The 13,142-nt window shown below is 34.1% G+C and overlaps 2 protein-coding genes across 3 annotated transcripts in view; one reads left to right on the top strand and one right to left on the bottom strand.

The window, feature by feature from the left end:
- Nucleotides 1-13,142, top strand: part of LOC306871772 (guanine nucleotide-binding protein G(I)/G(S)/G(O) subunit gamma-10-like) — a 480,959-nt gene that overhangs the window by 267,503 nt on the left and 200,314 nt on the right. The gene's annotated exons all lie outside the window — the stretch shown is intronic.
- The window catches only part of LOC306871757 (colorectal mutant cancer protein-like), an 84,563-nt gene that overhangs the window by 61,414 nt on the left and 10,007 nt on the right, over nucleotides 1-13,142 (bottom strand). The window contains exon 1 of one of the 2 annotated variants that reach the window (XM_079419896.1): nucleotides 8,421-8,791. The exons of the other annotated variant lie outside the window; for it this stretch is intronic. Within the exon in view, the coding sequence (XP_079276022.1) occupies nucleotides 8,421-8,456 (36 nt within the window). The 5' untranslated portion in view covers nucleotides 8,457-8,791. Of the gene's footprint in view, nucleotides 1-8,420; nucleotides 8,792-13,142 lie in introns of those variants that run through there. 2 annotated transcript variants of the gene reach the window in all.

Consider the following 13,142-nt stretch of genomic DNA (forward strand, 5'->3'; position numbering starts at 1 on the left):
TAAACAATACTAAAATAACACTAGATATGACATGAAATGTAAAGGCATCTCTATGTGTACAGCTGTAGCTGTGCTGTTTTAAAGGGAATGCATTTACAGATCCAACTTATCTGAATATTTCACCATGCAACTGTCTAAGCGCTGATAAAAATGTCAAAACGTCTATTTAAAAACTGCATTCAAACTCATCCACCTGGGTGCCACAGCACCTAGCAACCACCCAGAACTCCTTAGCAACTGCACAGTCATGCCTTCACAAGTTCTGCACAGACAAGATTTTCTGAAGAAAAACGTAAGAAAAATAAACCTCTTGTTGAGTATCTTGGCGTCACACACCAGAGCTTCACCTCCGTCCTGACAGAAACACATTAATATTACTGCCACGACATTTCATCATTTAAACATCAGCACACTCAAACATCTTCAGCCGATTCCTGAAAGCATCTGACATCTGATTAATATTTCAGAGAGACGAACGGTGAATTTCTTGGGCTGCTGTGGTACGACAGCATGATCTGAGCGTTATGATGACAGAAATTATTCGCTTTCCTCTTCTGTCAATGACTATATGCATATTTATCTACTATAAATGCATGATTTATCAATACTATGGTCAAATATTGTGTAAAAACCCAATTTTGACCAGTGCATGAAAAAAAAGAAGGGATAGTCCACCTAAAAATTAAACCTTTGTCATCATTTACTCACCATCATGTCGTTCCGAACCTGTATGAGTTTCTTTCTTATGTTGAACAAAAACAAAAAACATGATATTTTGAAGAATGGTGGTAATCAAACAGTTGACGGTACTCATTGACTTCCATAGTATTATGTTAAGTTAATGGGGACCAACAACTGTTTGGTTCTTTAAAACTCAGCAAAATATCTTCTTTTACGTTCAACATAAGAAAAAATGTATACAGGTTTGGAATGACATGATGGTGAGTAAATGATGACAAAAGGTTTAATTTTGGGGTGAAATATTGCTTTAAATAATCACAGACTTCTATGCAGTCTGAAGTTCAGTTAATTGTTCAGCTCGAGTTAACTGGCCAAATAAGCTATCAGACTAACAGCAAAAATATCCCAATATCAGCCAATTAAATGGACTGTCCAATATATCACCCTAGTTGGAAACAACAAGAAATACCAAATAAACAACAACAAGTGACACCAGTCTTTGACTATGCATGAATAATCTTGTGTCAGAATTTTATCTAAAGAGCCAAATTCAATAAAATATTTTATGTTGAAGGGTTTCAGCTGATGGAAAAGTTTGTGAATCCCTACTTATATCTATGTTTATACGACTTCACTGTAAAAAATGAATGTAATTTTCATTTAAAAAAAATTAAGTTGATAATTAAAAAGAAATAGTGTGTATATTTCATTAAAGAAATTGTGATTCAGTGTTGTATTGAAAATATTGAGGACTTTTTACTAATAAAACCAAGAGATGTGTTTTCCTCATTTTTTTAAAGGGAACTTAAGCAGTTTTGAGGCTTGAATTGAGGAACTGATTAAACTAAATAAAAATTAAGGAAAGAAGGCTACCTAATTATTTTAAGAGAATTAGCTCAATTTTGCAGTTTAGCGGTGATTCTTAGTTCCCAGCATGCTTTGCATATGGCTGGATATGGAGAGTAAATTTAGAAATGAAATGCTATGTGTTTCTTTGAAGTTATATTGTTATATATTGGCATTCTGTGGTCAAATATTGTGTATAAATGACAGTAAAATGTATAACTGACATCAAAATACTAAAAAAAACAGGCTATTGTTATTTGGAAATGATAAAGAAGATAAAAGAGAGGAAACGTGACACCAGACTTTGACTATGCATGAATTATCTGGTGTCATAATGTATTTTTAAAGAGCCAAATTCAAGAATACTGTATATTTTGTGTCAAAAGGGTGTTTGAGAATCCCTACATACATGCTACATACTTGATTTGATTAATATATTGGCATGCTGCGGTCAAAAAGTTTGTATAATGTTGTAATGACTTCAATAAATCAATATAATCTGAAATACAGTCTTGTATGAATTCTGAAGTTTAGGCCTAGTCGTCAGATAATTGGCCAAATAAGAAGAGTTACCAGTCAATAATCTCAATAATATCACAAGTATCAGCAATTCTGATTAATCAGCGACAAGAAGAGAGAAAGAGACACTAGACTTTGCATGGATTACTTGGTGTCAAAATTGTATCTAAAAAGCTCAACATATTGGCATTTTGTGGCCAAATATTGTGTATGAATGTATCTAAAATGTGTACTGACATCAATTAGTTAATATAACTGTAATAACTATTAAATATAAAAGCTGTATGTAGTCTGAAGTTCAGATAATTGGTCAAATAAGCAGAGTTATCAGTCACTAATCTTAAAAATATCCCAGCCTTTCTGATTCATCTGCCTGTTAGATGGAAATGACAAAAAAAAAAGACAGAAGAAAGGAAAAGAAAGCAGACTTTGACTTTGCATGAATTATCTGGTGTCAGATTTTTATCTAAAAAAACTAATTAAAGAAAATAATTTAAGGAGTTTGGCTGACAAATATTGGCAAAATAGCTGCGTTATCAGTCAATATTCTCCAAAATATCCCAAAAATCAGCCGTTAAAATGCTCTGTCCAATACATCAGACTTCAACTGCATGTGAGACTGAAGTGATTTTATTTAAATATCCAAATTAAATAGACGCAGGAAGTTTTAAATGCATGAACCTCCTGTAACGTCAGATTGATTCAGAGAGGTAAAGCATTAAGGTTTTAAACTAATGAGCTGCACACCTTTCTCCTCTCGCTGAAGCAGACAAACAAACCCAATAAAATGCTGTGGATTTACCGGCCCCGCGGGGTTAATAAAGCATGCTGTAAATTTGTATAAAATAAAAGCAGCTTTCATATCTACACAGGCTCATTGTTCGGGCCTCGTGGAGCGGAGGGCCTGTAAATCGCAGCGAGACGCCGCTTTCCTCTCCAGTGAGTTTGTCTTCCCTGCAGAAGTGCCATAAATCACAGCCGTCACAACAGCAGCTCGCTCTCGCTCTCCGTTCACAATCTCCCATCACATCCATCAGCGAGCGCAGAGCTTTACGAGCCGCCGCTAAATCTGAGGACATTAGTACTGAGAAACAGACCGATCGGCTTCCTGCACTCTAAAAAATGCTGGGTTCAGCCCGTTGGGTTATTTTTTTTAAATATTTTTTCCCAGTTGCTGTGTAGTTTTTCTGTAACTAAGTTGCTGGGTCATTATTAAAGGGGTCATATGATGCGATTTCAAGTTTTCCTTTCTCTTTGGAGTGTTACAAGCTGTTTGTGGATAGATAAGATCCCTGGGCCAGGCTTCACAGACAGAGCTCATGTCCTGGAGACGCTGTGTTTCGTTGTGAAAGCGAAACTACTTTGTTTGGGCTTCCAGAAGAGGACACAACTAGAAATCAGTGGTTAAGTTGTATCTACAACACTGTTCCAGAACAGTTCAACCCAAATATTAGTGTGTGTGCAGCACATTTTACAGAGGACTGTTTCCTGAACCTGGAAGAGTAGCCTACAATGCCAGCTGTGCACAAAGGCCGTTTCTGTAAAGTGGGGCAATTCAAGTCTGGCGCTTCTGACTCTCAGCCTGTAAGTATGTTTTCTTATTTAAAGAATTTGCAACTGATGATTCAAACGTGAGTTTTGAGCAGTGTAGAGTAGTGCTTGTAGTTTCTCTGATCACAAATGCAGACATTGTAATATTTAAGCAGCGCGATGCATAAAAGGCACGCCTTGCTTCTCAGAACGATGAGCTTTGTGAAAATTGGCACGTTTCAGAAAGGCAGAGCATCGAGGAGCAACAATAAATGTACAGTATGTGGAAAATAATGTGTTTTTTGAACATTAAACTGCATAAACACATTGTATTACACCAAATATACAAAATAATGTTCTTTTTAGCAACATCATACGACCCCTTTAATGCTGGGTTATTTTGAGTTGAGCCTGTCTGACGAAACAACCCAGCTGCTGAGTTTTGCATCCTCTACAGGAGAAAGCGGTTCTCAGCGCCGCCGCCAATTTGGTGCACTTCTTCAGCCAAACAAAGGTTTGTATACATCTGATTTCATTTTACTGTGCTGTAAATTATATTATTTTACGCAACACAACATAAGGACGAGATGACAGTCAGCAGCAGTCGCTTCGCATGATGGAATCGCTTGCATTACATAAACTGCTTTTATTCGTTATAGTACTGAGTTTAATTTAATGTTAAAATATGTTCTCTAATCTCAGTAGTGTTTGTTTATGGGCAGGTTTTACCACATAATTACCACTATTTCAGTAAAAAGTGATTGCAGAGAACGGCTGAATACACAAATTAAAATGCTACTTTTAAAATGTTACATTTTTATTTCTAAAATGCTTGTTAAACGAGTTTAAATGTAATATTGTAAACTAAGCTGTATTCACTCAAATAAATTCAATTTGTCTTGTATTTTGTCCATGTGTGTTCTTGCTTAATAATAAATGTTCATCTTTTGATTATTGCTGTTGTCTCTAGTAATTCTGTGTGTGATTCAACAATATAATAACTTTTAAACACTAGTTGACTTAAATAAAACAACCCAGCATGTTTGGTAAGAACATGAACCGAACAGAAAGTCAGAAAAGCAGCTTTCGCTCTCAGGTGATCTGATCTCTAGTAATCATAGTTTATCAGCATGAGCCTCAAATGCGTCTCCTCTGAACACTTGTGATGAGATTTCATCAAACAGTCTCTGATTTCATGACTACACTAATTTACATCTACTCACAACTCAATATTGCTTTTAAAAGTACTTCAGTGTTAATTTCTCTGCAAATGTGCTCACATGCAATTCAGTGATTGGATAACATTTACAGCTGGTGCTTTACACAAGTGTGATCAGATTCAGGCCACAGGAACTGGATGTTAATATGGTGTAAATGGGTTAATGGTTAAACTAATAATAATGTTTATCATCATTATTAATATTTCACAGCATTTAACACAACAATACTAAAAGGTAAATTATTATAATTTTTGTAATTTTATTTTAACAATAAAATAATATAATACATCATTATAGCCTTTTATATTTTTACTACTATTTTTTAATACTACTAATATTAGTATTGATATTTATTATCATCATTATTATTATTGTACAACATTTAACACACCAATACTAAAAAGGTAAATTATTATTATAGTTTTTGCAATTATACTTTAATAATAATACATTATTGTAGCCTTTTTTAATTATATTTTTGACTAGTGCTACTACTACCACAACTAATACTGATAATAACAATACAAATATTAAAATTAACACAGTATTTAAAACATAATAATAAATAATTAGACTTTTGTAGTTACATTTTTATTACTACTACTAATTATTTTATTCTTATTTGACAGCATTTAAAAAAAACTGTAATAATACTAATAGAATTATTATAATACCTTTTTTTCTTTTTTTTTTTATTCTTATTATTTTTCTTGAAAAGTTAGTTACAAAATTTGCCCTATGCATCAAAACTAGCCATGTTCACCATAAAGTGAAAGCAGAGCAGTGTTTTCAGCTCAGTAACAGCTGAGTGTGAGGCTTTTCCCTGAACGCTGGAGGAACAAAGATGTGTGATTATGGTGATGAAGAGCGTCTCTTATGGGCCCCTGGAGTCTGATCTCCACACGAGGCTCCTGCTCGACCCCACAGACAGCTCTGAGCAGATACAGTATCCTCCCATCTAAAGTGCCTTTTAGTGTGTACTACAGCCAGAGAGACGACCGCCGCACTAAATCAGTGTGAAGAGGCCAAGCGCAGATAAAAATAGACATGTGCTTATCAAACAGTGCTTTTATTTCTGGCCATCTGCCTGCAGGAGGAGAGACGCTCCGGTCAGATAAAGACAGCTCTGTCTCACGTCTCCCGGCCGTCAGCGTGAGAACAGAAGAATCCCTGTCAGCCCAAAACCATCTCAACCTTAGACCGGCTCTTCCTGGAAGGAATGTTCTTGGTAACACATGAACAAATGAATGAAAAATACTTACTTCTAAAGCATTACTAATACACTATTAAAATCAAAAGTCGTATCTGATCGCAATCTAATACTATAATCGACCTGAGCTAATATAGTCTCAACTTGTTGTATTTACTGTACAGTAATGCACTTTCAATGGAAGCGGGCCAAAGTACAGCATCAGAAATAAACTGTAAAATCTGCAATAATCACAGCGCTTTGCAAATTTAATACATACACATGTGCACAAAATGTTATACTTGACCAACTATAACATCTTTCTGATGTATTTTATACAGTTTAACAGCAACTATTGGACTTCATTACTGCACAAAATGACTAAACTGGTAAATGAGCTGTGAAATTACCTGGATACACTGGGCAGTTTAAAAATAAATCATACAAATAAAATCAAAATGTCCAAATCAAAATAAATTAAAATAGTTCAAATTAAAAATATGTTCTATTATAAAACAAATAATCTTACAAAAAACTTAACTAAATAATACAATTTAATAAAGTAAAATAAATTAAAATAAATAATATGCACTTAAAATAATTAAATATAAATACAAATTTTTTTGAATAAACAAACAAGTAAATAAATAGCATTTAAATGCTTGATATAAATCCATTGCCATCTGCTGTTTTAATTGGTTTCTTAAGAATATAAAAAAAGCAGCAATCAACAACACGCCAATAAATAAATGCTCTTTTAAAAAATAAATAAATTACACTCAAGTGTATAATATCAATCCTCTGACATCTGCCGTTTTAATTTATTTCTCTACAATAAAAAAATAATTATTCAAGGACTTGACCTTGAGACCATTACTGTAAAAAAATACTTCCAGTTCCCTGAGAAATAATTCAGAATTATTTCTCATGCATTATCAACAAAACACCAATACATAAATAAATAAGAATTAATTTAAAATAAATAAGTAAATAAATAGCGCTTAAGTGCCTAACATAAATCCACGGACATCTGCTGTTTCACTTGGTTTCTCAAGAATACAAAAAACTACAAGATTTGACCTTGAGAACATTACTGTAAAAACACTTCCAGTTCATTTGAATAAAACAGAGGGATAATTCAGAATCAACAACACATCATTTGGCTGGTAAACCCCCCAGAGATGCCCCTTAAGCGCTGTAAGACTCCTCACTTCAAGACCAATCTGTGATCAATGTGAGCGGATAACATCTGTAAACATCCTTAAACACCAGCCCATAAAACAGCCTTCCCTGACAAGCAGCAGCTGCTCGGAGCCGCACGTTTCACATTAACACGTGTTTGGCCAATTAAAATGTTACGCTAGCAGGTCCCAATCAAAGGTGCTCCCTATTAAGTGTGGCTTTCATGTGATTTGGTGTGGGATCAAACGCTCTGAGCGAGTACGACGGGATTCGATTACATCCCTGAAACTCAAACAGCAACAACAGCAGCTCATAAAACACACGGCGAGACACTACAAGCACACCGAGCTAAACGGCTCTTTCTTTTGCTGTAAGTCAAGATATCCAAATCTATGGACTGCAACATTATGCAATCAAAACAAGGTGTTTTCTCCAGAGTAATCTTGAATTAATTCATGCACAACAAGCACTAGTTTAATGGAGGGATAAAATAAACTAAATTATTTCATTATAGATTTATCCTGCATTTAATGAAATATTTAAAAAGTGAACAGTGCGACATGTATTAATGTAAAATAATGTACCGTGTTTAAATACACAAGTGTTCACACACTTTCTGACCAATGGATTTATGATTTTTCCAGTTGTTTGGGAAGAGGGAGTAAGCATAAAGATTTTCTTAAAAATAATGAACACACACGCGCACACACACACACACACACACACACACACACGCACACACACACGCACACACACACGCACACACACACGCACACACACAATCTCATTGTTAAAAATGTGGAGCTCATGGCACAAGATGCTGATAAAACAATGAGAGGCATATATAGCAAACAAAATGTTTATCAAGGTATATTTTATGTACTTTTTAATTTTAAATGAATACAGTTTGCACTTTATGCTTACTTTTCAATGTATTCTTATTTACTAATAATACTGATTTTATAATAGATTTTTTTCTATTTAATTTTCTAGATTCTGTTAGTAAAAAAGTTTAAAACAGGCACATCTGACAGTCATATCCGGTGCAGGAGAGCGTTCAGATGCGATCTGACCCTGAAGATAGTGAGGATGAGAATCACATGATGAAGCAGAAATACTGCGACGCTCCTGCAACTTTAAAAGTGACAGCAGAGAAACACACACGGAAAGAAAACAAGAGCAAGAGTCTTTCCCTGTGTGTGGGTTTGAGGCGACTGCAGATGACACTGAATGCAGTCAGAGCCTCGTCTTACCTCACTTCCCTCGCTCACAGCTACTCCAGAGTTCATGGTCCCTAAACTCCTGGAGCTAAGCGTGTTTCCGGAGACGGTATTCCAGCGGCAGACGCCCGAGGCTGGCGAGAAACACGTCTGTTCTCAGGTTCCTCCCGCTTCTGTAATCCACACGCGCCGCTGTCGGCTCATCCTCCACACAATCTGGCGGTATTCCCAACACAATCCCAGCGCTGATCCGCACCAGAGACCATTAAATCCACGCTCCGCACATTCCTCGAGGCAGCTGGAGACTCCGGCAGCAGCAGCAGCGCCGCACTGCTCTGATCCAGAGAGAGAGAGAGAGAGGGAGAGAGAGAGAGAGAGGGAGCTCCTCGGGGCCTCACAGCTGCATGGGGCCGCAGGACGGAGTGTTTTGTGTGTGTGTGTGTGTGTGGGAGGAGACTCCTTCAGGGTCGTTTCAGGCTGTCAGATTCCCCTCGGCTGGAATATGATCAGTCACTTCAAGCTCTCGACCTCCTCCCTCATGCTAACGCTGCTCTGCTCTCAGCCGCTCACTTCTACACTTACAGTAAATACTATATAAATAAATCATCCTGACACATCAACTGACTTCATAAATGCTGTGTTTGATAATCTATCATTCATAATTATTTAATAAGAATGAATGTATTATAATTAATATCAGATTATTTTTAATCAATTAAAAATAATATTGAATTATACCATTATTTAAAATACAATATTGCATTATAATTTTCTATATAAACACACACACATAAATACAATTAATAATTAATTCAAAAATACTATATAATTTAGAAATACTTTGAAATGATTACAAATACTTAAAAAGTCATAAGTATATATTATAATTAAACATTTTAATATTAATAATTTATAATTTACATAAATGTATTATTTTTACATGTATTGAATGTAACATTAAATGTATAATATAATATTAAATAATATTTTAATATAAAATAATATTTAAATGCATATGTACATTTACATATAAATACATACATTTATGTAAATAACTTATAATATGAATATGTTGCATTATATACAAAATAAGTGTAATGAATAAATATTACATTTATATATTTTAAATAAATAAATATTATACTCCCAAAAAAATGCCATAAAAGATCATAAAAGCACCATTAAAAAGCATCATAAAGGTCATTATTTGCTGTTTTTAAAGTCAGATTCACACTTCCACTCATTCAAACAAACTACAAAAAGACGCAAAGCACCACATTAGACATTAATAATCCAAAGTAACCAAAGACAAATTATAACTACAGTATATAAAATACAGCAAGTTATATATACCAAGTGTTAATGTACGTTTCAATGCTTCTGGTCTTTTTTTCATCCACTTTCACTGTATAAAACAAAGCAGTGTGAACATTTTGCAAAACATCTGCTTTTGTGTTCCACTGAAGAAAATCAGTCATACAGGTTTGAAACGACATGAATGTGGATAAACGACTGATCTGATCATTTTTTAGCGCACTGTCTCTTTAACACCCATCCTCTGATGGTTTGTTCTTTGCTCATTGTTTTCCTCACGCTGGCCGAGATCCAGAACTTTCTCTGCTGTTTCTCTGGCTGAGGCTCTTAAGCAGATTATATCGCTCTCCTGGCACAGACGCCGTGTAACAGACTTAATTATAGCTGTGTGTCATTGTGTTAGACGAGTCTTCATCAAACACTCTGTCAGAAGCAATGAAAAACACCCTGCATCAATCTCACGGCAGCATTAGAGCGAGTGGATTCATACGTCCAGAGCGAGATGGGGTTGAGTAAAAAGAGTCTAATACTGATGTTAAACATGCCAGTGCTATATCATGGATTCAACAGCTCCCTCTAGTGAAGATGTAAGGTGGATCATTTCACCCAAAAATCTAAGTTTTGTCATCATTTGTGACGATGTCAGTCATAAACCAGTCATAAGAAACCATTTTTTGAAATTGAGATTTATACATCATCCGAAAGCTGAATAAATGAGCTTTTTGTTATGATCGGACAATATTTGGCTGAGATACAACTATCTGAAAATCTGTAAAATATGCAAAAATCTCTAAATATTGAGAAAATCTCCTTTAAAGTTGTTCAAATTAAGTTCTTAGCAATGCATATTACTAATAAAAATGAAGTTTGATATATTTACGGTAAATGTACAAAATATCTTCATGAAACATGATCTTTACTTAATATCCTAATGATTTTTGCCATAAAAAAATTATAATTTTGATCCATACAATGTATTGTTGGCTATTGCTACAAATATAGCTGTGTTACTGATGACTGCTTTTGTGCTGCAGGGACACATATGTACTTTATAACCCAAAACACACTCCAGATCCATTGCAACAGCATTCACACTCATGCACATCATCTCACAGCTATATAATCTACACACAAACACACTCGGTGTTATTCTTGCTTTTGGAAACAAGCAGCTGCATTTCCTGCTAGAGAGAAGAAGAAGAGAGAAACCAAATACAAAAATATTCTGATGAATAATTCAACTTACTGAACCCTGTCAGCATCTCATATACTACACTTGCTCAATATCAATATTACTGACACATTCAGTCTTCATCTTTAGATTCTTCTTCTTAATTGCTTGTTTGATTAAAGTGGCTTTAATTTACTCCTCCCAGAAATCAATTCAGAAATCACTGGACTGAAACGTCCTGCTGCTCCGTTTACTCCACACTGCTAATTTAACACATTTTCATCGTCTGTTTGTACAGTTTTCTTAATTGTTTGTTTGTTGCTAATTTCTAAAGCATTTATTTCATGTATCATGTACTAAATTAAATGTACTAATTAATTAAATGCAATTTATGAAAATTACTTTACAAAGATCATTTAAAATGACAAAAACATTATAAATATAAAGTATTATATTTACACACACACACATACATATATACATATACATATATATATATATATATAATAATTATATAATATTACAATAAAAAAAAATAAAAAAAACTTTCTTCAAGGTTGTCCTAAAACCAAAATGCGTTCTTGTCTTAAGACAACTTTGATGAACTTTTTTGATCCACTTCAAATGCTGAGAACTGTATGTATGCATGTATGCATGCATGCATGTATTTATGTATGTATGCATGCATGCATGTATTTATGTATGTATGCATGCATGCATGTATTTATGTATGTATGCATGCATGCATGTATTTATATATATATATATAAACTTTAAATAAATATTTTAAATATATTTTAAAGAGTAAAACATTAAAACATAAAAATATTATATCTTGATTAATTGATTAATTAATTGAAAAAATTGTAAAATTGTATTTAATGTGCTACATTAGTACATGATATAGAACATACTGTACATGATAGTTACGAAATTAGCAATTTGACAGACAAACAATTCAGGAGGTTTTTGTGGAGCACAAAACTCTCACTGGATTATTACAATTAATGGCAAAATGAATGTTTGGAAATGTAAACTAATATTTCCTACTGACACACTACAAAAAAAGATAGAAATAACTGACTTAAAGCCATTTTTAGCTGCTGGAAATAATAGTGTTCTATTCATTTTGGCCACCCCTGTATAGATATATCAGCAGTGCCTCCAGCTCAAACCACAGACCACTAACCTGAGCGTTTCCTCCTTCAGTTCTTACCGCGGTGAGACGAGGGTCACCTACATCACCATAAAACCTCTCAGCCTTTAAACGTCCCACAAACCCCTCCGTACCGCTGATCTCATCAAGACACACAATATCACTGATACACACAATTACCCTCACAATACGGCTTCAGATCCTGGAACGCACTCCTGAGTCTTTACCCAGAATTCACCGCTGCAAACACACACAGGCCTCGCACACGTCACTATATGATGTGTTTGACTCAGGTTTCCAGTACAAACAGTATACATGCAGTTTCATGTCAGATATACATATTTGCTGTGTAGAATAAAGAAAAGACTAAAAAAGGTATTTCAAAAACGGTGCAGGATTTACTATGAAACCATTTTCACTCGCAAATTTCACAAATAATTATAATGAAATAGCAAGCAAGTAGAAAGACAGAAATAGTATCTTCTTGTAAAACACACTCCAATCTGAAAAATCAATGCATATGATATATAAAGACTCCTTTTTAATTGTGACCTCAATACATTTTATCTTACTGCAGATTTTTTGCAGTTGGTTTTTACTTGTTTATACTTAATACTTTTCTAAACTTGTTTTTAAAAATCTGCTATATATATTATATAATATAAAATAGATATAGATGTAAGAAAACGTGTTAATATCTGATTGTATCTTTTATAGAAGTGTATTTCGTCTAGTTAAATAAGTTTATAAACATACAAAATTAAGTAAAACAATAAAAGCAAGTGTAAAAAATACACTTATATTCAGGATACAATTTTATATCTTATACAGTGTTGCTTCTGTATTAAATTACACACACACACACACGTGTATATAGGTCTAATAATAATTATTACATTTTAAAATTAAATTACTTTTTTTGTATATTTTGCCTGGAAAATAAGTCAAAAAAGACTAAAAGGTTAATTAAAGACTTCAGAAGTAGTAATGTTTTGCAGTGAAGGAGCTGTGACTCTGGCATTCTGGTAGGGAGATTATACAGTGTGTGTGTGCGTGCGTGTGCGTGTGTGTGAGTGTGAGTGTGAGTGTGAGTGTGAGTGTGAGTGTGTGTGTG

The sequence above is a fragment of the Barbus barbus genome (genome assembly GCF_936440315.1).
Source record: "Barbus barbus genome assembly, chromosome: 6".
Classification (NCBI taxonomy): Eukaryota; Metazoa; Chordata; class Actinopteri; order Cypriniformes; family Cyprinidae; genus Barbus; species Barbus barbus.